General features: G+C 47.3%; 1 protein-coding gene across 1 annotated transcript in view; it reads left to right on the forward strand.

Annotated features, from left to right (window-relative positions):
* The first annotated feature begins 4108 nt into the window (after window positions 1–4108).
* LOC147124016 (polypeptide N-acetylgalactosaminyltransferase-like 6) overlaps window positions 4109–27551 on the forward strand; it is a 248984-nt gene continuing 225541 nt past the window's right edge. The window contains exon 1 of the mRNA XM_085977447.1: window positions 4109–4291. Within this exon, the coding sequence (XP_085833573.1) occupies window positions 4135–4291 (157 nt within the window). The 5' untranslated portion in view covers window positions 4109–4134. The remainder of the gene's footprint in view (window positions 4292–27551) is intronic.

Below are 27551 nucleotides of genomic sequence, written 5' to 3' on the forward strand. Positions count from 1 at the left end.
GAGACTCTGTAAGAAGGTATTTGACAGGTAACTGAAAACACTAATGAACTACTGGAGTGTGCCTTCCAACGAACCACAGTGAAGGGGGCATAAGCTTAAAATTAGAGCCGGGCCGTTCAGGAGTGAAATCAAGAAGCACTTCTTCATACAAAACGTAATAGAAATCCGGTACTCGCTCCCCCAGCAGGCTGTGGATGCTGGCTCAGTTGAAATTTTCAAGACTGAGATCAATAGATATTTGTTAGGTAAAGGTATCAAGGAATATGGAGAAAAGGCGGGTGAGTGGAGTTAAGATACAGATTAGGCATGATCTAATTGAATGCTGGAACAGGCTTGAGATTGCTGAAGGGCCTACATCTGTTCCTATGTTCCTACGCAGTTGGGAACTCAGTATATCAGGCATTATTGCTTTGATAGATTGCTGTTGATGGCGGGAGGAAAAACTTTATTATGCAGCGAGTGGTGAGGACCTGGAACTCGCTGCCAACGGAAGTGGTGGAAGCGGAGACACTCAATGTTTTCAAGGGGAGACTGGATAGGCACTTGAGGGAAACAAAGCTGCAGGACTACGGGGATAGAGCGGGGGGAATGGGACTGACTGGATTGCTCAACAGAGAGCCGGCACAGACTCAATGGGCTGAATGGCCTCCTTCTGTGCCATTATGATTCTAAGGGAGCAATTTTCCCAGCCCTGGGGAGGCGGGTATGGAGGTGGGACTGCCAGGAAAATGGCAAAATCTGGGAGCGGGTACCCATCCCGCCCCCAACCCGCCTCCATGCCACCTTCCCAGGAGGCGTGTACCCGACCTGTGCCGGGTCCCGTCTCCTCGAGGTGGGAAGGGGATTAGTTCCAATTAACTGCCTGTTAACAGGTATTTAACAGGCAGTTTTTTGGCTAATCCCTATTTTGAGCCCTAAAGTATGGGCTTCCCGACGGCTCCAAACCTCGCCAGGGTCAGCGAGGCGAGCCGTGGGTCTGCAGGGGTCGGAGGGGCTGAAATGTCTGGTGTGCAGGTGAGTGATGAGTGCAAGTGTGGAGAGGTAAGCGTGTGAGGTGAGTCTAAAGTTTTTTAATAAGTGTTTTGCTTCTTCCTCCAGATTTCATCCCTTTAGGCTGCGGAGCTGCCTCACCTCACCAGCAGAGAAAGCAGAATGCCCGCTGTAATCTTAAATTTCTGCTCAGGAAAGCTTTCTAAGTGAGCCTGTATCCAAGGTCTCAACTTAGAAGGCAGATTGTCAGTGTTTGACAGCTTCACAGAGCTGTCAAACGATGACAATTCATCTGTCAAAAAATCTTGACAGATGAAAAGTCATACGCTGACGTTTTCTGTCACTGGCTTTCCTCAATTAGCTGGCTAAGCCCGCTGGGCGGTCTTAACAAGGCCAATCAAGGGAAAATAGTGTGGGTTGGCCAGACATCGATGGAGGCAGGACTAAAACCCGACAAGCAGCTTTCCCGCCTCCATCACGTCCCCATTGATAAAATCACCCCCTATGACTCTCTGACTATGAGTACTGTGCTTCACGCTGCCTTTTAATATAAAGCAGGTAAATTTTATGCCCGAGATGACACTCATGATCCAACTTTTCATGGATCCCAGGAGCAGAGGTTGGATGTCTAGAAACAAACTCTTTCTTCTTTGGATCCCTCCGCCTTCGCCACCTCCTTCCTCCCTCCCCTTCGTATGGGGACATGGGCAGGAAAAGAAGAGTGCAGTGCTTAGAGTTCATGAGTCCCAGCAGCATTGTAAAAGTGCTTATGACTGTATTGTTTTGGTGATGTTGATTGAGGGATAAATATTGGCCAGGACACTGGGGAGAGCTCCCCTGCTCTTCTTCAAAAATTGTACCATGGGATCTTTTATGTCCACCTGAGAGAGTTTAATGTTTCATCCACCTTGGTTTAATGTTTCATCCGAAAGACGGCATCTCCAACAGTGCACTGTACTGCACTGTAGTGTTAGCCTGGATGTATGTGCTCAAGTGTTTGGAGTAGCGAATTGAACCCACAACCTTCTAACTCAGAGGCGAGTGTGTTACCAACTGAGCCATAATTGACACGTTAAAATTAATCACGTTTACACGCAAGCATAAGCTTCAACGGGCAAGCATAAGCATACATACGTACTAACACCAGCGAGTGACCAGTTCAGCAGTGACCAGTAGGCCCTCTTTCTGTGCGACCGGTCAAGTCGCCCGACTCACTGCAGCAGCCCCCAAGCGTTCCCTAACTGTTTCCTTTATACCCAAAACCTGGCAGGCCTCCCAATGCACACACATCCCAGACCACGTTGACGATTGTTCAAACATTGGTGTTTCTTCTGTACCAGACCATGTTGACGGTTGTTCAATCATGGGTATCTCTTCTCCTTATCTGTAGCCAATGGGCCTCAAGGCCACTTGCGCCATGTCTGAAGGGGTTGCAGAAGTTCCTTGTTGTTCAATCAGCTTAAAGGTTTGTTTTGCAGAACTCTCGAGGTCCTGTCTGATGAGGTTGCAGAAGTTAACCAAATCTGTAGACAATGGGCCGCTTATGCCATGTTTAACAGGGTTACAGAAGTTAACTAAATCTGTAGACAATGGGCCGCTTATGCCATGTCTAACAGGGTTACAGAAGTTAACTAAATCTGTAGACAATGGGCTGCTTATGCCATGTCTAACAGGGTTACAGAAGTTAACTAAATCTGTTCAAAGGTTTGTTTGCAGAACTCTCGAAGCATGCTGGTACATTAAATTCAGCCAAGTCACAACAAACAGCGAATTATATCTTACAGGGGGTGGGTGTGTGAGACTGTGTGTGTGTGAGTGCGTGTGTGAGTATGTGGATGTGTGTGAGTGCGTGTGTGTGAGGAGATAGGGGTGGGTGCAATCATGCTTGGTACATTGAAATGCAGCATTACTTTTAAACTTTAACACCTTGTGGGAGCAGACTGGATGACAAGTAAAACATTGCAGCTGCAGTGAGTGCACCGGACAAACCTGGAGGGGCCAAGATTCAGTCCGCACTCCACTCTGAGTTAGATTTTCTCATCAGTAGAGGTGCTACCATTGATCTCAATGCCCCTGGGTTAGTGAAGGGAAAATGGACACTGGATCACTATCCACTGACCCTTGCTGGGACAGTGCACATGTGGACATTGGGAGAGGACAGTCAAGTGGCCTTTGACACTCGCTGTCTAGCTTGATGTGTGATCAATGGCCATTTGAGTGAGGTACTGCTGGGTGAGCAGCCTTCATGGACCTGTGTCCCAGTAAGGAGATAACGGCTTCAGTAGAGGGGGATGGAAGTGTAGGTGAAGGGAGAAAATAGGTACAAAAATAAATTACTGAAAGGGCCCAATCTCTTTTTAACATGAAAAGAGCTTCTACCATCCTGATCAATTGACTGAAATCTGCACATTGAAGTTGTCGTTGTATATCTTCATACTGTTCCCTTTGGGGAACTGTATGAAGTGGTGGAAGGATTTCTGGCTGCAATTAACACTCCTTCCCTGACCATCTTTGTACCAGCCATTAGGATGGTTAGTCTTATCGCAGGAGGGTTTTACAGGCTCCCACAACCCATACGATGGGGGGGGGAGGTGGTGGTTGGGCCACCCACGCCCACACCCACGGACGGATGCAAGTATCCTGCTGGATGTCAACCCAGAATTTAGAGCTGGATCTCTGACTCCACTTGCCGGGATTGTCTGGAGCAGGGTTTGAAACCCTACACCTTCTGGCCCAGTGGTGGGGATGCTACCACTATGCCAAAGGCTCACTCCACATTGAAGTAAGAACATATGAATGTCTGGAGTGTCTAGAACTAGGGGTCACAGTCTCAGGATAAGGGGTCGGCCATTTAGGACTGAGATGAGGAGGAATTTCTTCACTCAGAGGGTTGTGAATCTTTGGACTTCTCTGCCCCAGAGGGCTGTGAATGCTGAGTCTTTGAGTATATTCCAGGCTGAGATAGATAGATTTTTGGACTCTAGGGGAATCAAGGGATATGGGGATTGGGCGGGAAAGTGGAGTTGAGCTGACTCCTGCTCCTAATTCTTATGTTCTTATATAAATAAAAATCCTCTCCAAAAGGGTTCAAGTGTTTACTTATTTTTCTTTCCAGAGCACTTGAAAGAACGGTTAGAGGAATACATGGCTAGATTTCCAAAAGTGAGGATCATGCGCACCAGGAAGAGAGAAGGCCTGATTCGAACTCGGTTGCTAGGGGCTTCAGTGGCCAAAGGTGAAGTTTTGACCTTCCTGGACTCTCACTGTGAAGCCAACGTGAACTGGTTACCGCCATTACTTGGTAAGTGCCTGTCTGGATTTGCTCAGTAACAATTAACGGCTTACATTTTGTTAAATCTTGCATCCCAAGCTCGTTCTGGATACTAGGGAGTATAGATGACACCAAATTGGGGGGGTGGGGGGTGGGAGGATAGTCAATACTGAGGAGGACTGCAACAAATTACAAGAAGACATTAATAAAACTTGCAGAATGGGCCTATAGATGTTATAGATACCAGGGGGCATAGATTTAAAGTAATTGGTAGAAGGATTAGAGGGAAGTTGAGGAGAACTTTTTTCACCCAGAGGGTGGTGGGGGTCTGGAACTCACTGCCTGAAAGGGTGGTAGAGGCAGAAACCCTCATCGCCCACACCTTGTAGCTGACTCTAGGCACTGGGGAATAAATAAACCCACATCCCAAGAGTGAATAAAACAAATCTCAATGTGTTCAAAGTCCATCCATTTTTGATGTCGACGTCAGCACCTCTTCAAATAGCAAAACAGAAGAATTTGACTCCAACGTATGTTCAGACAGTGGCCCATGATTTGCTGGGGAAATAATGGCGAGTTTGATGGGCTTCGCCGTTATTAGGGCGTAAAAAAAACCCAGCAACTTGTGGTGAGGAAGAGATATCCCGCAAGTTGGGAATCGTCACAAGTTGCTGGACAGTTTGCTGTTAGGTTCCTACAACGGGATCTTGCCGTCAACCTCCCCGCGATTTGCGCCGTAATTAAACTTGCCGCAGGAAGTTAGGGCTGGTGCTTCACGATGTCGGGACCCTTCTAATGACAAAGGTTTATGTTCCTGCAAAACCACTGAAACTATCCGGCCCAGAAAGGGAACGGCTGAAACTGTGGAGTCTCATTCCTGTAGGTAGTAAATTGTTCCTCAAAGTTTTTCAATGCTGGCCTTGCCAGCGATGCCCACATCCCATGAATGAATAAAAACAACTTAAATTTTAATTATTTTAATTTTTGTTCTTACTTTTCCTTTCTGTCTCTTTTATTCCCTCTCTCTTAATCCAATCTTTCTTTCCCCTCTCTTTATTTCTCTCTCTGTGCCTGATTTGACTCTAATTCACCCTATTTCCTTCTCCGTCGTTCGCTCTGTTTCTTTCTCTATCCTTAAATCTCATTGGTTAAGGAGGTAGACTGTCGGTCCCGTCATTCCCCGAGGGCCCAGATGCCCTCGACAATTTGCTGTTCAACAATTTGCAGCGCAACCCGTATTGGAGCTGAAGGGGGCGAGGGAAAAAAATTCCAACTCACGGGACACACGGCGAGATGCTTCACTCCAGCAAATTCTGGGCCGGTGTCATCTCCAGGCTGATATATGAGCCGTAAAATGCGTTATATTGGTCACGCACCCCACCTCTAGACACAAAAGGCATCAAGGGGTATGGGGAGAGAGCGGGAATATGGTATTGTGATAGAGGATCAGCCACGATCATATTGAATGGCGGAACAGGCTCAAATGGCCTACTCCTGCTCCTATTTTTCTATGTTTCTATTGATGTTAAGGTGCAGCAGGTGTCACAGTTCATGAGTATCAATCCGCCACACAGAAATGGCTCCACAATCTTCCTCCCGCCGCCTGGACATTTCTACCTGAAGCTCTGTTGCGATTCTGGCGGTAGCGGGAAGGGGCGTTAAAAACTTTCAGAGACTCCAGTCCTCCAGGGAGGGGGGATGTCTTTCGCTTGGTGGGAGGTTTTATTTTTTTTATTCGTTTATGGGATGTGGGCGTCGCTGGCAAGGCCAGCATTTATTGCCCATCCCTAATCGCCCTTGAGAAGGTGGTGGTGGAGCCGCCTTCTTGAACCGCTGCAGTCCGTGCGGTGAGGGTGCTCCCACGGTGCTGTTAGGGAGGGAGTTCCAGGATTTTGACCCAGCGACGATGAAGGAACGGCCGATATACTTCCAAGTCAGGATGGTGTGTGACTTGGAGGGGAACTTGGAGGCGGTGGTATTCCCAGGCGCCTGCTGCCCTTGTCCTTCTCGGTGGAAGAGGTCGCGGGTTTGGGAGGTGCTGCCGAAGAAGCCTTCAATCCCAGGGTGAGCTGCTGCTCCCTCATATCCGTGTGGTGAAAGTATATATTCAAGAAGGAGTTGGATGTATTTCTTGAGGCTAAAGGGATCAAGGGATATGGGGAGAAAGCAGGGACAGGGTACTGAATTTGGATGATCAGCCATGATCTCATTAAATGGCGGAGCGGGCTCGAGGGGCCGAATGGCCTACTCCTGCTCCTATCTTCTATGTTTCTATGTGAAGGCGCCCCCACGGTGTGGTTAGGGAGGGAGTTCTGGGATTTTGACCCGGCGGCGATGAAGGAACAGCGACGACCTCCCTGCCTCGTGCCTTCAAATAAAACAGATTGATGGCTCTCTGTCGGAGGTCTGAGCATTCCCCCTTCGCACTGAGTCCAAACAAACACAGAGTAAACCATCCCCGGTGAGCCCTATAAAGAGAGAGTCTTTATGTATGCGCAGCGTCTTCACTGCATTATAAAGAAAACTCCCTGCTCATGGTGATTCATTTATTCCATTACACCAAGGCAATTCGCAATAACCAGCGGAGGTTTCGGGGGGGGAGGGGAAAAATCCAAATATTTATAATGAACATAGTCGCAGCCCAGGAATCCAGGTGAAATTTAACTCAAGAGTATCGTCAGCAATATTTAACATTCGGCTGCCCAGCCTTCTGCGAGCCAACCACATACGAAACTGCTTCAAGATTCACAGTGGAGTCAGTTGTCAAGCTCGGAGCAATTTTCACCCAAGCTGTGTGGCATTAAATATTCATGGTGCGAATACTTGTATTACGCAATTTCATTTATTACTGTCAGTGGCTGAGAAAGCACGCTGATCAATCGCTTCTGTTAGCAGTAAACCCGGCTCTTCAAATCGACAGTAAAATGGAACAAAGATTGTTTTTGAAGGCTGACAGCGCAAACGTAAATCATGCCAGCCCACTCGCGGGATCGTTTCCTCTTTCTTTGCTTGCCGTGCTCAAACTGCACTTCCCAGACACCAAAACGAAAAGAAAGTTAAAACTTACATTAGACACCGGGGAGGTCAGGGGCAACCAAATATTTTGAGGGTCTGTTGCCATCTGGGCACAACAACATATGAGCCTAACTTCTTAACAAACCCGCGACCTCTTCCACCTAGAAGGACAAGGGCAGCAGGCGCATGGGAACACCACCACCTCCAAGTTCCCCTCCGAGTCACACACCATCCTGACTTGGAAGTACAGGAAACTCTTTGGTATCCAGCACCGACGGGACCGGGATGGTGCCGGTTGATTAAAAATTCTGGATGACGGAGAGGGTTATCTACCGATGCTATTTTTAACAAACAAAGAGTCAGACTCCTGTTATTGAGGTGTTCGGACTTCCGACAGCGCCAAGAAGTCAAGTAGTGGCAGTTTGGAGAACTACCCCCACTGACTAACTCGGCCACCGCAGGAGACTCGGACTCGGACTTGGCAACATTTCCAGTTATTGAGGTGTTGTTCTCGGAGTATGAATTTTGCTGGTTAATAGAGAATTCCGGATATTTAGGTGCCGTTTAAACGAGAGTTTCCTATATCGGCCATTCCTTCATCGTCGCTGGGTCAAAATCCTGGAACTCCCTCCCTAATAGCACTGTGGGAGTACCTTCACCACACGGACTACAGCGGTTCAAGAAGGCGGCTCACCACCACCTCCTCAAGGGCAATTACGGATGGGCAATAAATGCTGGCCTTGCCAGCAACGTCCACATCCCAGGGACGAATAAAAAAAAACAGGCACTGCATAGCGCGGAAGCCACATCTGAAGGGGAGTGTTAGGGAAAGGATGTTCTTACTTATGAGTTATTCCACAAGATAATAGGTTTCAAAGGCATTCATTGGAATTACGCATACCATGATCACGATTATTAATAATAATTACACATATACTTAAGCTCACACTGACGAGAATTTACACGTTACGGTTGATGCTGGGTCAATTGTTCATTTTAAATCTGAGATTGATAGATTTTTGTTAACCAAAGGTATTAAGGGATATGGGGCAAAGTAAGCCATGATCTCACTGAATGGCGGAACAGGCTCGAGGGGCTAAATGGGCTCCTCCTGTTCCTGTGTACAGTTCTCGAGCTCAAAGGGTTAACAGTTAATTGAATTCTGAAGCATCCGCTCTAACACCCTGCTGTGGCTCAGTGGGCAGCACACTCGCCTCTGACTCAGAATGTTGTGGGTTCAAGTCCCACTCCTGCGACTTTGAGCACATAAAGCTAGGCTGATGGAGCGCTGCACTGTCAGAGGTGCCGTCTTTCGGATGAGACATTAAACCAAAGAGCTGTCTGCTCTCTCAGGTGGACATAAAAAATCCCATGGTGTCAGCTGTGGCTCAGTGGGTAGCATACTTGTGTCAGAAGGTTGTGGGTTCAAGTCCCACTCCAGGGACTTGAACACATAAAGCTAGACTGATACTCCAGTGCAGTGTTGAGGGAGTGCTGCACTGTTGGAGGTGCTGTCTTTTGGATGAGATGTTAAACTGAGGCCCCGTCTACCCTCTCAGGAGGAGGTAAAAGATCCCATGACATTATTTCGAAAAAGAGCAGGGGAGTTATCCTCGGTGTCCTGGCCAATATTAATCCCTCCACCAACATAACAAAAACAGATTATCTGGTCATTATCACATTGCTGTTTGTGGGACCTTGCTGTGTGCAAATTAGCTGCCGCGTTTCCCACATTACAACAGTGACTACACTTCAAAAGTACTTCATTGGCTGTAAAGCGCTTTGAGACGTCCGGTGGTCGTGAAAGGCGCTATATAAATGCAAGTCTTTCTTTCTATATATGTTTTTCTCCAGTGCATATTCATATGTTATCAAAGGATTACCCCGTCACATTATTCACTTAATAAATTTCAGTTTTAACAAGAAGGCCTCCCATATACCAAGGCTTTATCTTGACTGAGTTATCAATCAAATCATTCAACTGGAGACAGTTACAGCGACCCAAGACTTTCCTATGGGCGAGTTATCACTTGCCTTGTGCATATGTGTCATAGAAACATAGAAGATAGGAGCAGGAGTAGGCCATTCGGCCCCTCGAGCCTGTTCCACCATTTAATGAGATCATGGCTGATCATCCAAATTCAGTACCCTGTCCCTGCTTTCTCCCCCTATCCCTTGATCCCTTTAGCCTTAAGAAATATATTGAACTCCTTCTTGAATATATTTAATAATTTGGCCTCAACTGCCTTCTGTGGTAGAGAATTCCACAGGTTCACCACTCTCTGGGTGAAGAAATTCCTCCTCATCTCAGTCCTAAATGGCTTACCCCTTATCCTTAGACTGTGACCCCTGGTTCTGGACACCCCTGCCATCTGGAACATCCTTCCTGCATCTGGTCTGTCTAGTCCTGTTAAAATTTTATAAGTTTCAATGAGATCCCCTCTCACTCTTCTAAACTCCAGCGAATATAAGCCTAATCGACTCAATCTCTCTTCATACGTCATTCCTGCCATCCCAGGTATCAGTCTGGTGAATATTCGCTGTACTCCCTCCATGGCAAGAACATCCTTCCTCAGATAAGATGACCAAAACTGAACACAATACTCAAGGTGTGGTCTCACCAAGGCCCTGTACAACTGCAGCAAGACATCCTTGCTCCTGTACTCGAATCCTCTCACTACGAAGGCCAACATACCATTTGCCTTCTTAACCGCCTGCTGCACCTGCATGCTTACCTTCAGTGACTGGTGCACAAGGACACCCAGGTCTCATTGCACTTCCCCTTTTTCCAATCTATTGCCGTTCAGATAATAATCTGTCTTCCTGTTTTTGCCACCAAAGTGGATAACCTCGCATTTATCCACATTATACTGCATCTGCCATGCATCTGCCCAATCACCCAACCTGTCCAAATCATACTGGAGTTTCTCGGCATCCTCCTCGCAGCACACACGCCCACCCAGCTTTGTGTCGTCTGCAAACTTGGAAATATTACATCCAGTTCCCTCGTCTAGATCATTAATGTTACATGTATGTAACTTGTTCCACCTTAAGAGAACTTAAACCTGTTCCACCTTAAGAGATGTACTACTTTCTCTGGCTGCTGTATACGGTAATACCGGTGGTGACCACACCGGTATATAAGTGCTGTGTAGTAATTTGCTGAGTAGTTCAGCCCTGACCTTCGACTAGTAAAGACCTGTTAAAGTTATTCTTGTGGCCTGTGTGCAGTGATTCATATTAACCATAACTGGAACACACAGACTTAACAGTGGCGACGAGTACGATCTTACCCTGCGGCAGAGATACATCCAAGGCAGTTTAACGGGCGTCGAGAAGAGGCATCTGCCCTCATCATCCTGCTGAGAAAAGACTCGGGTCTGAAGAGCAAAGGAAGAATCCTGACACGAAGCCTTCCATCAGCGACAGGCAGTGATCATCCCTTCTACCACGGTGGTGGGTAAGCCGATCAGCGACGAGCAGCAAGTCGGCCACGTTGGCTGTGGAGTAGGGGAGGGAAAACGGAGGATATAAGGGCGGAGAACTCGACCACGGCCGGGGAAAAGAGCCGGACAGAAGTCGGGGCCAGAGGCGCTGAGACTGGGGCAGCGTAAGGCACGGGAGCCGCGGTGAATGCAAACGCAGCTGGTGTAAAAGACCAGGCTGCAAGCGGGCTGGGAGACGCAACAGCGTCGAGGGAGAGCTCGACCGCGACCGGTGAAAAAGGCCGGGCAGCTACCGAGGCCGCGAGGCGCAGCGACCGGGACAGCGTAAGGCGCGGGAGAAAATTTTTAAAAAACCGCGGAGAACTCAGCCGCAGCCGGTGGAAAGGACCGGACTGCAAGAGGGGCTGGGAGGCACGAATTGAGAACCGCTGGGGAGGCGCGAACGGCAGCAATACGGCAATCGCCATTACAGCCAGCGGGGGAGAAAGGCAAACGCGGGAAGCCGCCATTTTCATAGGCGGGGGAAGAAGACAAGCGCGGGAAGCCGCCATTTTAAAATAAAAGAAAAAAAAATAAAAGAAAATTTTTTTTTGTTTCTCAAGAAGATTGCAAGGATGCCTAAGCGTGGTAACATCAACGATTTCGATGCCGATGTTGAAGATTGGGCCACGTATGTAGAACGCATAGAAGTTTATTGTAAAGCAAATAAGATATCAGATGAGGATAAAGCACTAACCTTACTAAACTCAATGGGTGCGAAGACATACGGGCTATTGAAGCATCTTCTATCACCAGCTAAACCGACGGATCAGACTTTCGCGAATATTGTTGCTGTCCTAAAGAATCATTTGAACCCCACACCGCTGATGTTAGCGGAACGATTTAAATTTTATGCTAGAACGCAACTGAAAGAGGAAAGCAACGCGGAGTATTTAATTGAACTGCGTAAGCTAGCGAAGTACTGTCAGTTTGGGGAAAGACTAACAGAGGCGCTGAGAGACAAATTCGTGTGTGGATTGTCGAAAGAAGGAACACAAAAGCGGCTGCTTGAAGAGAATGATCTTACACTTGATAAGGCTGTCACTATTGCAGCAGCACATGAAGCCGCAGTGAGAGGCACTGCGGACATGCAGCTGAAGTCATCGGTACTCAGCGCAGACCAAATGGCTTTGGGTACAGTGAAATGTTATCGTTGTGGAAAGACAACACACGATCAGAACCAGTGCTGGTTTAAAAATCAGGAATGCAGAAAATGTGGCAAGCTTGGTCACATAGCTAAAGTATGCAGGTCAGGAAAGAAGACCAGCAACAAAAAGTCACCGCAGGACAAGTGCAGAAAGGTACATAAGGTGGCTGAGAAGAGTTCGGATGAACAGAATTCGGATTCAGACTCCAACAGCAAGGAACTGGGTAGTCTAAGAATTCACAATGTGAGTAATGAAGCTGACCTACAAACTATCTGGGTCACACTTCAGATAGCAGGAGTCCAAGTGAAGATGGAATTGGACACTGGATCGGCATTGACGGTCATGAATAAGAAAGATTACAAAAGGTTATTCCAACATATTCCCCTACGGGACACGGAGATTGTATTGAAAACATACACGGGGCAAAGAGTATACCCCATCGGAAAGATAGAGGTAAAGGTGGTCCACAAGGGCAAAGAAAGCCGAGTGTAGTGGCGCTTCTTAGTTTCCAAACAGGCAGCCACTGAGCTGTGGGGCTTTTAACAACGAGTAGACGCGTGTCGAAATAAAACGTTCCCAAACGTAGCTTTGTCTTTTAAACTGTTTACTATAACACTTAACAAACGGAATTACAAAGCAAACACGTATAAACGAACACGGTCAAAAACTGTATTGCTCCAAACCTCACAACTTCTGCCTCCTTCAGCCACGTGCAGTTTAAACTGTAAAATGGCTGCACACCATGTGTGGCTTAGGGACTGTACCATTGTGGCAAGAATGAAGGGGGTGTCTCGGACTATACTACTGGAGCAAGAAAATAGGGGGTTTCTTAATACAATAAGTCGGTCAGGTAAATTAACTGTATTATGCCATTTAACCACTATTTTAAAGTATTTTCTTAAGCTTTCATGGCTCTTACACCGAGGAATGGACTTATATGTGCTACCTGAAGGAGGTCCACCACTACTGGGACGGGAGTGGATTAGAAAAATGAATATGGACTGGCATTCCTTAAAAGCACTAACGGTAGATGCCAGGGAAACAGATGTCAAACCTAAACGATTGTCCAGAATATTGGACGATGCTAAAGAGGTGTTCCAGCAGGGACTGGGAACACTGAGAGGAATTACGGCAAACATCAAGATTGAAGAACATGCACAACCAAAATTTTTCAAAGCCAGACCGGTACCCTATGCGATACGACCTGCTGTGGAAGCGGAGCTGGAAGCGCTAGAACGTTCAGGAGTACTGTCTAAGGTAGACTGGAGTGAGTGGGCTACGCCCATTGTTCCCGTGATGAAACGTCCTTCGAGCAACAAGTCGGGAGAACCAGGGAAGGTTCGCATCTGTGGAGATTTCAAGATCACTGTTAATCCGGTGCTTCACACGGTGCAGCATCCGCTTCCGCGGATTGAGGATATCTTCGCTTCATTGTCGGGCGGGAAACACTTCACCAAGATAGACCTGGCGCAGGCGTACTTACAGATGGAAGTTGAGGAAGAGTCACGCCAGTACCTCACGATCAACACGCATAGAGGCTTGTACTGGTATAATAGACTGGTTTTTGGAGTGGCATCGGCTCCAGCAATTTGGCAGAGGGCCATGGAGCAGGTATTACAGGGAATTCCAGGCACACAATGTTACCTGGACGATATTCTGATTACAGGAGATGGTGACGAGGAACACCTCGCCAATTTGGAACTGGTGCTCATCAGATTGAAAGAATATGGACTTCGAGTTAATCGGCAGAAATGTGAGTTCTTTCAGAAGCGGATCTCGTACTGTGGCCATGTCATTGACCAGGAGGGACTTCATAAGTCTCCTGACAAGATCGAAGCGGTTGTGAAGGCTCCTGCTCCGGTTAATGTATCTCAGTTGAGGTCGTTTCTGGGATTGATTAACTATTACCATAAGTTTCTGCCAAATTTATCCACGGTGCTGCACCCGCTGAACGCTCTTTTGCAGAAGGGAGTACCATGGGAGTGGAGCGAGGACTGTAAGAAGGCCTTTCGCAAAAGCAAGGAATTGATAACCTCAGAGGAAGTGTTGGCTCACTTCAACCCAACACTGCCTATTCGTTTGGCTTGTGATGCTTCTCCATATGGTATTGGGGCAGTACTCTCACACAAGTTGCCAAATGGCACGGAGAGGCCAGTCGCGTTCGCATCCAGATCATTGACCTCCGCTGAGCGCAACTATGCTCAGATAGATAGGAAGGCTCTCAGCCTGGTGTGGGGAGTAAAGAAGTTTAATCATTACCTGCAGGGCCAAAAGTTTACGCTTCTGACAGACCATCAGCCGTTGGTATCCATTTTTAACCCTAAGAAGGGTGTGTCGGTGATGACAGCACAGAGACTCCAGAGATGGTCCCTTTTCCTAGGGGCACATCAATATCAGATAGAATTCAAAGGTACAAAGCAGCATGGTAATGCTGATGGGCTGTCGCGCCTGCCACTACCTGAAGAAGAGGAGACAACGAAGGTTGACCCTGTTGAGTTATTTCACTCGACCATCATCGAGTGTTTACCAGTCACCGATGCAAGTATTGAAAGAGAAACCAGGAACGACCCGACACTGTCCCGAGTCTACGAGGTGACAGTGAAGGGATGGCCAGCACATGGTGATTCTCTGTTACCGGCATTCTCGGCAAGACGAGACCAGCTGCCCGTCTGTCAAGGAACATTGATGTATGGAACGAGAGTGATTATTCCTCCTAAGTTAAGGGAAAGAGTTCTAAAGGAACTGCATGAAGGTCATCTGGGGGGAGTCAAGATGAAAAGCCTTGCTAGGGCTTATGTGTGGTGGCCGGGTATCGACCAACAGATAGAGGAGCTGACGAAAAGCTGCTCAGGGTGCCAAAAAGTGCAAAATGCACCTCCGATTGCACCGCTGCATCCATGGGAATGGCCTTCAGCCCCATGGCAACGCGTACATATTGACTTTGCTGGTCCATTCATGGACTCCATGTTTCTAATTGCGGTGGACGCACATTCTAAATGGCCAGAAGTGATCAAGATGACTACCACTACTTCAGAAAAGACAATTGCGGTGTTAAGAACGATATTCGCAAGGAACGGATTGCCAGAACAAATATGTTCCGACAACGGACCACAGTTCGTGTCAGAAGAATTCCAAAAATTCTTAAAGAAGAATGGGGTGAAACATTATACCTCTGCCCCATATCATCCGGCTACAAATGGGTTGGCCGAGAGATTTGTACAAACATTCAAAAAGGCAATAAAGGCCATGAGCGAAGATCAGATTCCACTACAACATAAGGTGGACAAGTTTCTACTGGCATATCGAAACGCCCCTCATGCAGTGACAAACCAAAGTCCTGCCATGATGTTTTATAACAGGAGGTTGCGGTCCAGGTTGGACTTGTTAAAACCAAATGTGCGGAGGGAAGTTGAAAACAAACAGTTCCAGCATATAAATAACAAGACCACTCGGAGTTTCGAGGTAGGACAACCAGTGTTGGCCAGGGACTATGGAAACGAGAAATGGCAATCCAGAACAATTCGGGCCAGACAAGGACCCCTGATGTACACGGTAGATGTTGGTAAAAATGTAATACGGCGTCATGCTGACCAACTGGTAGAATTGAGAACAAGGGTCGAACCCATGGTTACGACAGAGACAACCGTGGAAGAAGTTAGTGAACCTGAAGCATCTACCTCGGCAGTGAATGTACCTGATGATGATGTCCAAGACATAAGAGATCAACTAGAGGAGTCACCTCAGCAACAAGAATCAGAGACCCCTGAAAGGCGTTCTCCAACTCGAATCAGGAGGCCTCCTGAGAGACTGAACCTTTGAACTGTTTCTACATGAAGTTTTATATGTATATATGTTATTATGTTATGTTAAATGGGGATATAACTGTTAAGCTAAAAAGGGAGGATTGTGGTGTATGTAACTTATTCCACCTTAAGAGAACTTAAACCTGTTCCACCTTAAGAGATGTACCACTTTCTCTGGCTGCTGTATACGGTAATACCGGTGGTGACCACACCGGTATATAAGTGCTGTGTAGTAATTTGCTGAGTAGTTCAGCCCTGACCTTCGACTAGTAAAGATCTGTTAAAGTTATTCTTGTGGTCTGTGTGCAGTGATTCATATTAACCATAACTGGAACACACAGACTTAACAATTAATATATATTGTGAATAACTGGGGTCCTAGCACCGATCCTTGCGGTGTCCTTGGAGTTGTTAATGGGCAGCTGAGATATCTATGGGGCTCGGACAAAGAAAGCTTGTCACCCAGCGCTGATCAGCTGCGTTCTCCGTCTAGCAACTTTTAATTCCCGCTGAACATTGAAACAGGCAAAAGCTAAAAGTTAACAATTAACGCATGACTGCGGGCCCAATTCTCTGACACATGTTTCCATTCAGCACAGCATGGGATTGCAGCATCTTTCAGTCACCTGCCGACGGGCCTGCTTTTCCACCCTGCTCTGTTTTTACGTCAAAGTAAGCATTTTTCATTTGCTGTTTTTGTTTTTTTGTTACTACCGATTTTCTCCCCTTCCCTCCTTATTAGCTCCTTGCTGGGGTACGGTTCCACTGCCACCAGGCACCGTTTTCAATGCCCCTCCCAAATGGTCATGATTCATGCCTGTTGTGTCTCTTGTTGTGTTTTTTTCTGGGGAGTTTTTTCCCCTCTGGATATTTATTTCAGGTTCAAGCTCACAGACCACTGCTATCGGCCTGTGGGTACAGTAGTTCATTGGTTATGTTGCTGGACTAGTAATCCAGAGGCCTGGCCTAATAATCCAGCCTACAAAAGTTAGAATCCTGCTGTGGCACGTTTGAGAATTTTAATTCAGTTAAAATATAAATATGGAAATAAGAAGCTGGTATTGTTAGATTCGAATTTTTTGGAGCAAAACCACACGGAGACGGAACTGCTGACAAAGTAAAAGTTTTATTAGTAAATAGCTAGAAAGCTTGTGCACAAGGGAGAGAGGCTGATTTCCTCGAACCTTTCCTCTCAACAAAATACAATCTACAAGCCTTGATATACCTTTCAATAGGTAACGCCCATTAAGTTGCAAAAGTAGGCGTACGCATACAAACAGCGTCACTACCGTCACTCCCTTATTGGTTGGCGTGATTAGTCACTCAATGTCGGGAGCCGCCCTAAAGTATTCTGACATACAGCATAACATCTAGTTTCTAGCTTCTGTGAGCAATGTCGCTTAATTCTTGAGATGATAAACAATGTCCGCTTTTGGTTGCGAACAGACATTACAAAGGAAGATAAGGTGTTTGAGGCAGAGATAGAAATGGCCGACTCCCTCTTGGGGCGCTGCAACTCAATATCGCTGCGCAACGTGCTGCAGCGCCACACGTTGCGGCACGGTGCGCTGCGGTACTGCAGGCCTTCCTCCCCTTCTTAAAGGGGAGGGGCCTGCTGCAGCGTGATCGAAGATCGTGAGTGCCGGCAAAAGAGCACGGCACCGAGGAGAAGTGCCGGGCTCTTGGAACACAGCTGGCACTCAGCGGGGGGGAGGCTCAGGAGGCCGGGGACGGCGGCGCGGAGAGGTGCTGGCAGGCGGCCAGCAAAACAAATGGCCGCCCCGCACTTCAGCGCCTCTACCGCCGCAGGTACGCCCCCCTGAACCGGTCGCAAATAGCGACCGGCGTTAAAGCAGGGGGCACAACTAAATTTCGCGATCGGGGCGATAGCGGGGCGCTGCGCACACCGATGATGTCATCGGTAGCGGCGCAGCGCTAACGGCTAGTGTCGCCATTAGCGTCCCGCTAAATTTAGCGGGAGGCGTGGCCAGTGGCTTCTGACCCACTTAGCGCCCTCTTAAGGCACTACCGGGTGGCACAGCCCACTGAATTTCTAGGCCTAAGAGTCCAGTAAATATGTTATTTCTACAGTACTTGGTTAAGAGGGTTAATATGATGGTCAAGTATCCCATCATGCTTCGCAGCTACCTAAATGCTACATGTTCAGTTTATATATATTTCCTAATACGTGAAGCTAAACAGTTTGAATATGGTTTCTAGTACTACAGCCCTCCCTGCAGCTTTGATTAATATATTTAAAGACTAGAGGATTCAGGCTTTGATTCACAGGCCTACTTTTGCAATCCAACAGTATCAACAACTCGTATTTATATAGCGCCTTTGACGTAGTAAAACGTCCCAATGCGCTTCACAGGAGCGTTATCAAACAAAATTTGACACCGAGCCACATCAGGAGATATTAAGACAGGTGACCAAAAGCTTAATCAAAGAGGTAGGTTTTAAGGAGTGTCCTAAAAAGAGAGAGAGGTAGAGGTGGAGCGGTTTAGAACATAAGAACATAAGAAATAAGAGCAGGAGTAGGCCATACGGCCCCTCGAGCCTGCTCTGCCATTCAATAAGACCATGGCTGGTCCTCGACTCCCACTTTCCTGCCCGATCTCCATATCCCCTGATTCCCCTCGAGTCCAAAAATCTGTCTGTCTCAGCCTTGAATACACTCAAAGACTCAGCATCCACAGCCCTCTGGGGTAGAGAATTCCAAAGATTCACAACCCTTTGAGTGAAGAAATTCCTCCTCATCTCAGTCTTAAATGGCCTACTCCTTATCCTGAGACTATGCCCCCTAGTTCTAGACACTGCAGCCGGAGGAAACAACCTCTCAGCATCTACCCTGTCAATCCCCCTCAGAATCTGGTATGTTTCAATGAAATCACCTCTCATTCTACTAAACGCCAGAGAGTATAGGCCCATTCTACACAAATTTAGGGAGGGAATTCCAGAGCTTAGGGCCTAGACAGCTGAAAGCAAGGCCGCCAATGGTGGAGCGATTAAAATCGGGGGATGCGCAAGAGGCCAGAATAGGAAGATCGGAGATATCTCGGAGGGTTGTAGGGCTGGAGGAAGTTACAGAGATGGGGAGGGGGTGAGGCCGTGGAGGGATTTGAAACATAGACACATAGAAGATAGGAGCAAGAGTAGGCCATTCGGCCCCTCGAGCCTGCTCCGCCATTCAATGCGATCATGGCTGATCATCCAAATTCAGTACCCTGTCCCTGCTTTCTCCCCATATCCCTTGATCCCTTTAGCCTTAAGAAATATATCCAACTCCTTCATGAATATATTTAATGAATTGGCCTCTACTGCCTTCTGTGGTAGAGAATTCCACAGGTTCACCACTCTCTGGGTGAAGAAATTCCTCCTCATTTCTGCCTTAAATGGCTTACCCCTTATCCTTAGACTGTGACCCCTGGTTCTGGACTCCCCGACCATCGGGAACATCCTTCCTGCATCTAGTCTGTCCAGTCCTGTCAGAATTTTATAAGTTTCAATGAGATCCCCTCTCATTCTTCTAAACCCCAACGAGTATAAGCCCAATCGACCCAATCTCTCCTCATACGTCATTCCTGCCATCCCAGGTATCAGCCTGGTGAATCTTCGCTGAACTCCTTCCATGCAAGAACATCCTTCCTCAGATAAGGCGACCAAAACTGCACACAATACTCAAGATGTGGTCTCACCAAGGCCCTGTACAACTGCAGCAAGGCATCCTTGTTCCTGTACTCAAACCCTCTCGCTATGAAGGCCAACATACCACTTGCCTTCTTAACCGCTTGCTGCACCTGCGTGCTTACCTTCAGCGACTGGTGCACAAGGACACCCAGGTCTCGTTGCACTTCCACTTCTCCCAATCTATTGCCATTCAGATAATAATCTGTCTTCCTGTTTTTGACACCAAAGTGGATAACCTCACATTTATCCACGTTATATTGCATCTGCCATGCTTCTGCCAAATCACCCAACCTGTCCAAATCATCCTGGAGTTTCTCGGCATCCTCCTCACAGCACACACGCCCACCCAGCTTTGTGTTGTCTGCAAACTTTGAGATATTACATCTAGTTCCCTTGTTTATATCATTAATATATATTGTGAATAGCTGGGGTCCAAGGACCAATCCCTGCAGTACCCCACTAGTCACTGCCTGCCACTCGGAAAAAGACTTGTTTATTCCAACTCTTTGCTTTCTGTCTGCCAACCAGTTCTCTATCCAGGTCAATACCTTGCCCCCAATCCCATGTGCCTTAACTTTACACGCTAATCTCTTATGCGGGACCTTATCAAAAGCCTTTTGAAAGTCCAAATACACCACATCCAGTGGTTCTCCCTTATCTATTTTACCAGTTACATCCTCAAAAATTTCCAGTAGATTAGTCAAGCATGATTTACCTTTTGTAAATCCGTGTTGACTTTGTCCGATCCTGTCACTGTTTTCCAAGTGCTCTGCTATTACATCTTTTATAATGGACTCTAGCATTTTCCCCACTACCGATGTCAGGCTTACCGGTCTGTAATTCCCTGTTTTCTCTCTACCACCTTTTTTGAATAGTGGGGTAACATTAGCTACCCTCCAATCCATGCGTACTGTTCCAGATTCCATCGAATGTTGGAAGATGATCAGCAATGCATCTACTATTTCTAGGGCCACTTCCTTAAGTACCCTAGGATGTAGATTATCAGGTGCTGGGGATTTATCGGCCTTCAATCCCGTCAATTTCCCTAACACCATTTCCCTACAAATACTGATTTCTTTCAGTTCCTCCCTTTCATCAGACCCCATGTTCCCCGGCATCTCTGGAAGGTTATTTGTGTCCTCCTTTGTGAAGACAGAACCAAAGTATGTATTTAGTTGGTCTGCCATTTCCTTGTTTCCCATTATAAATTCCCCTGATTCTGACTGTAAGGAACCTACGCTTGATTTCACCAATCTTTTTCTCTTCACAGGTCTATAAAAGCTTTTACAGTCAGTTTTTATGTTCCCTGATAGCTTACTCTCATATTCTATTTTCCCTTTCTTAATTAATCCCTTTGTCCTCCTTTGTTGACTCCTAAACTGCTCCCAATCCTCAGGATTATTGCTTTTTCTAGCCAATTTATATGTCCTCTCCTTGGATCTTATGCTATCCCTAATTTCCCTTGTTAGCCACGGTTGGGTCACCTTGAAAACAAGGATGACAATTTTTAAATTGAGGCGTTGATTACTGAGGGGAACATGCAAGAGGCCCGAATTGGAGAAGTGCAGGGATCTCGGAGGGTTGTAGGTATCAGTCAAAGTGACCCTGTCGTTAAAAACCCCAACTGGTTCACTCCTGTCTTTCGTGGAACAGGCTCGAGGGGGCTGCATGACCTACTCCTGTTCCTATCTTCCCAGAGCGTGCCTGTACTGATATCTGTGGAATTTGTAGCAAGCTGATGGACTGAGCAACAACAAATCCACATACTGCATTTTGGTTCACTGATTATATCACATGCCCTCACGTAATCTTCCCCAAGGCAGTTAAATAAACACTTCAGTGGATTGTGACCCGAGTTTAAAAAAAACAGATTTATTAAGCAGTAAACGGATAAGTGAACAGAAGAACACACTGTAGAATTACAGCCGTTATATCTATTCTTGGCCAATAGACAATAACAAGCAGCTGTGTCGGTGATGGTGAATTGCATTGTGAACTGGACTGGCCTCAAGATCCCTGAATATTAACCTTGATGTTGCAGTTTACTCTGTCCCTCTCTCTCTCTGTCCAACGGCTTCAGACAAGCAAGTCAGTTGGAGCAACAGACTGCAGTGCGCCCGACCTGTCATAGCTGGCTGCGCAATCATGGTGGTGGTCACCCCTCCCCGCGCCCCCCCCCCCTACACTGCTCCCCAAACCCAGCAATGTGATTTACTTGTGGGGACAACCGATTTACGTAGTCAATCCTGCTCCGATGCCAATGTGCAGGGCCCCGTGTGAGCCATGAATCCCAGGTACTGCAGCAAGGCCCAGACTCCATTACTAGACCTACGCCCAGCCTTCACGCAGCCAGCGACAATTATCCTGCCTCACCTGCACTCGGCCAATGACACTTCTGTCAGCTTCACCGTCTCCCTCACCCGCGGTCAGGGTCGCTAACTCTGGTTGGGCGTATTCTTGGAGGTGGCATCACAGGTGTCAGCTTTGGCTCACTGGGTAGTTCCCTCACCTCTGAGTCTAGAAGGTTGTGGGTTCAAGTCCCACTCCAGGGACATGAGCACAAAATTCTAGGTGGACTCTCCAGTGCCAGTGCTGAGGGAGTGCTGCACTGTCGGAGGTGCCGTCTTTCAGATAAGACGTTAAAACGAAGCCCCGTCTGTTCTCTCAGATGGGAGTAAAAGATCCCACGGCGACTATTTTGAAAAAAGAGCTGGGGAGTTATCCCCGGTGTCCTGGTCAATATTTATCCCTCAATCAACATCACTAAAACAGATTATCTGGTCATTATCACATTGCTGTTTGTGGGAGCTTGCTGTGCGCAAATTGGCTGCCATGTTTCCAACAGTGACTACACTCCAAAAATTACTTTATTGGCTGTAAAGCACTTTGGGACGTCTGGTGGTCAGGAAAGGTGCTATATAAATGCAAGTCTTTCTTTCTTGCTTCTTCTTTATGACCTCCTGCCCCCAACCGCCTCATCTGGTCAAACTGCATTTTTTTCTCCCCCATCTCCAATATTGTTATTAGTAAGAAGCGAAACTGTTCAAAGAAAATGACGAAAACACACCATTTATCTTCACGCACCCGATGATTTTTCTCCTGGGTTTGCTCGCGGCAGTGTCCCAGAGGGTCGGCAATCCTTGCCCACGGTGTGTGTCACGGTGTTGGTGCTAGGCCGAGGTGCCGCATGTTGTGAAGGTTGCTGTGAAATGTGAGCCCCCTTGGCCGTCGCTGGCTGGGATTTCACTCTGTTTCTGCAAAGGTAAAGAGGGCAAAGTGTCAGCATGTGGAGTCACGGAGGCAGACTGCAGCCTCAGTGACATTGCATAGTTATGGTGATGTGGCTGCAGGTCGATGTGTCACTGAGATTCAGCTGTGCTGCATTACTTGAAACGTGCATAATGCATGAGGGCACTAGCCAGCAGCTTTACAATGGCCTCCAGCTTCCCCTCTATGTTCTCCCTTTCAATTAGCTCAAGGGTGGCCTCTACAAACAGTGTACGGGGTCTACAGGGCAAATCTAGCGAAGGTAACACTCCACAAAAGTGGAGCCTTGCGAAACAGGAATGCAGTGCCAGCGGTGGAGTCTATGCTTACATTCTACTTGAATCTGTTCTCTCGCGTTGGATGTCACCATGTCCTGTGAATGGAAGAAGAATCTTGATGGGAAGCAAAGGTCAGAAGGCAGTGGCAGTGTCAGGGAGCTGCACGGCTTGTGTGGTATTGGAATGCTCCTGAGCAAGACCGTGACAATGGTAACTGAGGTGCCTAGTTTGGGAAGGCCTTGCTGAGCACATAGCACGGCAAGTATGCTTGTGACTCGGCCTCTTTCACAACCTCTACTCTTGCCATTAAAGGAATTCCTTTCATGGCTCAATGTGCTTGAGTCAACAGTTCCTACGTAATGAACGTAGGACATAGGAACATAGAAACAGGAGGAGGCCATTCAGCCCACGAGCCTGTTCCACCATTCCATGAGATCACGGCTGACCTGCGAACTAACTCCATATACCCACCTTCGCCCCATATCCCTTAATAGCCTTTAGTTAACAGAAATCTATCAAACTCAGATTTAAAATTAACAATTGATCTAGCATCAATTGCCATTTGCGGAAGAGAGTTCCAAACTTCTACCATCCTTTGTATGTAGAAGTGTTTCCTAATTTCATTCCTGAAAGATCTGGCTCTAATTTTTAGGCTATGTCCCCTAGTCCTAGATTTCTCCAACCAGCGGAAATAGTTTCTCTCTATCTACCCTATCAGTTCCCCTTAATATCTTGAAAACTTTGATAAAATCACCCCTTAATCTTCTAAATTCCAGGGAATACAACCCATAGTTTGTGTAATCTCTCCTTGTAACTTAACCCTTGGAGCCTGGGTATCATTCTGGTAAACCTACGCTGCATTCCCTCCCAGGCTAATATCCTTCCTAAGGTGTGGTGCCCAGAACTGCTCACAGTACTCCAGGTGTGGTCTAACCTGGGTTTTGTATAGCTGCAGCATAACATCTACCCCCTTGTACTCTAGTCCTCTCGATATAAAGACCAGAATTCCATTAGCCTTTTTGATTATTTTTTGTACCTGTCCATCACTGCTTCTAGCTTTTCACCATTTAGAAAGTACTCTGATCTATCCTTTTTAGGTCAAAAGTGGATGACCTCACACTTGTCTATATCGAAATCCATTTGCCACAGTTTTGTCCATTCACTCAATCTATTAATATCTCTTTGTAATTTTATGCTTCCATCTAGATTGCTTACAATGCTGCCTTTGTGTCATTGGCAAACTTGAATATGTGGCTCTCTATCCTGTCATCTAAGTCTTTAATAAATACAGTGACTTGTTGAGGCCCCAAAACAGATCCCCGTGTGACACCACCTGTCACATCCTGCCAACTAGAGTACCTGTCCATTATCCCTACTCTTCTGATGCTTTGCCAATCTCCTAACCAGGTCAATAATTTGCCCTCAATTCCATAGAATCACAGAAATTTACGGAACAGAAGGAGACCATTCGACCCATCGGGCAGGATTTTCATTGGGCCGTGGAGGCGGGATTGGAGGCCTGTGGGGGATTAAAAACCCGAAATCAGGGGGCACGAACCCATCCCGCCCCCAACCTGCCTCCATGCCAGTTTCAAAGGAGGCGGGTACCCAACCTGCACTGGGACCCGCCTCCCTGAGGCGGGAAGGGGATTAGTGCCAATTAATTGCCTGTTAACAGGTAGTTAACAGGCAGTTTTTAGCCTAATCCCTATTTTCATTGTTGAAATGTGGGATTCCCGATGGCTCCAAACCACGCCAAGTTAGCTAGGCGGGCCGTCAGGATGAAGGGCTTGGAGGGGTCGAGATGTCCGGTGTTCAGGTGAGTGATGGGTGCATGAGTGTAGAGGTAAGTGTGTTTGGTGTGTGTAAAGTGTTTAAAGAAGTTCTACTAACCTTTACTTACCTTTACAGCCTTCCTTCCTTCAGGTCTCGGGAGTCCCTCATCTCACCGGCACAGAAAGCAGAATGGTCGCAAGCTGTCAAAAGTTGCAGCATTCAGCTTTCTGTTCCGGGGAGATCTCTAAATCAGCCTGAGAGGAAGGAATTAACCTGGAGTGCAGATTGTCAATGTTTGACAGCTTCAAACAGCTGTGAAACGCTGATATTTCATCTGTCAAAAGGTCTTGACAGATGAAATATCAATCTGTGACATCACCTGTTGCCGGGTGGCCCTTAATTGGTCTGCTGAGCCCGCTGGGTGGGCTCAACAAGGTCAATCAAGTCAAAATCGCGTGGGTTGGCTACAACTCGATGGAGGCGGGACTACAACCCCAAAAGTTGTAGACCCGCCTCCTACCCACCTCCTCAATGAAAATCCAGGCCATCGTGTCTGTGCTGGCTGAAAAAGAGTTATCCAGCCTAATCCCACTTTCCAGCCCTGTAGATTACAGCACTTCAAGTGCATATCCAAGTACTTTTTCAAATGTGATGAGGGTTTCTGCCTCTACCAGCCTTTCAGGCAGTGAGTTCCAGACCCCCACCATGAGCTTCAACTTTAGCTAACCGTCTCTTATGAGGGACTTTATCGAATGCCTTCTGAAAGTCCATATAAATACCATCCATAGACATTTCCCTGTCCACTACTTTAATCACCTCTTCAAAAAATTCAATCAGGTTCGGCAGGCGTGACATATATTACACAAATCCATGCTGGCTCTCTCTGATCAATTGAAAATGTATTTATTTATTTATTTATTTTCTTTCTTTCTCTCTTTCTTTCTCCCTTTCTCTCTCTCTTTCTTTCTCTCTTTCTTTCTCTCTTTCACTCCCTCTGTCCCTCTCCCCCTCCCTCTCTCGCTCTCTCCCTCCCTCTCTCGCTCTCTCCCCCTCCCTTCGTTCCGCCCTTTCTTTCGTTCTTTCTTTCGTTCTTTCTTTTTCTCTCCCTCCCTTCCATCCTTCCTTCCTCCCTTTCTTCCTTTCTTTCCTTCTTCCTCTTTCTTTCCTTCTTCCTCTTTCTTTATGTATTTATGTATTTATTTCTATATAAAGTCAATCCCAGTCACTTACAGCACTTTATGTTGCCACCAACGCCAACCTTTCCAGTGACATCCACCACCCAAGAATTATTTATTTCTAAAGGTGTGGGGACAGGTGTTGGGCGCTGTCATGATGGACCCCACTGAGCGCCCGCACGCAAGGTGGTGATTTTAACTCCCTCCACTCGGCGGGGAAGGAGCAGTTAAAATGAAAGGGTTCTCCGTTCTTGATTCTCCATTTTAATACCACTGGTTTTGAGCAGCGGATCAGGCTCCTGTCGGGAGCCTCATTAATAAATGCAAATGGGAGGCACCATGCCATACGCGGGACCCGATAGCCCACCCCTGCCGCCCTCACCAGTTAAAGCTGTCGGTAATCTGCCAGGCCCGCTAAGGTAAGGTTAACAAAGACTTTCCCTTAGTGGAGCCAGGAGGAGCAGGAGTGCATCTGCTGGCTCCGGCCCGACTCACCTCAGCTCAGCTCCCGAGAGACAGCGAGCGGGGGAGCGGCAGCGGCGGGCCAGAGCAGGAGCTGAGCTGAGGTGAGTCGGGCCAGGCCTGAGGCGCTAGGCCACGCACGGGGGCTCCGGGTCACCGCGGCCGGGCTCTGAGTCCAACCCCTTCCCCGGGGTGTCTTCCTCTCTTCTCTATCTCCTTCCCTCACTCTCTCCTTCCCTCTCTCTCTCTCTCTCTCTCCTTCCCTCTCTCTCTCTCTCGCTCCTTCCCCCTCTCTCTCTCTCCTTCCCCCTCTCTCTCTCTCCTTCCCCCTCTCTCTCTCTCTCTCCTTCCCCCTCTCTCTCTCTCTCTCCTTCCCGCCCACACACGCCATGAAACGCCCCCTGTGATGCATCATACCACGGTTCCCCCGTAGGATTGGTCAACCATCACGTCACTCAACGCTAATGCGGCCCGTCGATTGGTCCATCCACTCGTCAGTCACGCCGAAGAAGCTTTGTTAAAATGAGCGGATTTTGTCCGTTTTTTGTAAACTGTCCGAACAATTTCTGTCTGACCAAAAAATAAACACGTCTATGACACTCCCCTAATCATAAGCTTTCTTTTGATATAACATATGTGTAGGTACGCTCTATAACTTTTGAGTTTACCGCGTGCATACACACAGACAGACAGACTCATTTATCTATATATATAATGGGGCAGAAATTCGGGTCGGGGGCTTGCCGCGCGTGCAAGCCCCCGATATGCACTTACCTGACGCGCCGGCCATTGAGCTTCAGGGACGCCTGGAATTCCTGTTTTAAAATGTTGACTCCCGGGCAGCGTCTGACGTCACGCCGCCCAGGAGTGCAGCCAACGCGAAGCCTGGAGCGCGCTGTGCAAGTGAGACACGCCCCTTGAGGTCTCAGTTTAAAAGGACACGCCCCCAATGTTTCTCACAAGCTGCAAAGCATTTTTACATGTAGAGCAGCATTTTAAATAGGTTTTTTGTATTTTTAAGAAGCTTTTGGTAACTTTTATAAACTTTTAAAAACGTTTACATTATTTTGAAGAATCTGAAGTAGTTTTAAACAGAATTAAAGCGATTTCAAGACTTTTAAAAGCCCTGAAAGCATTTTTTTCATTCCATTTATTTAATTAGCAACGTCGTCATCGTACGTGTCTTCACAC

Source organism: Somniosus microcephalus, chromosome 1 (assembly GCF_052327205.1).
Source record: "Somniosus microcephalus isolate GS21.2 chromosome 1, FLI_Smic_1.0, whole genome shotgun sequence".
NCBI classification, from domain to species: domain Eukaryota; kingdom Metazoa; phylum Chordata; class Chondrichthyes; order Squaliformes; family Somniosidae; genus Somniosus; species Somniosus microcephalus.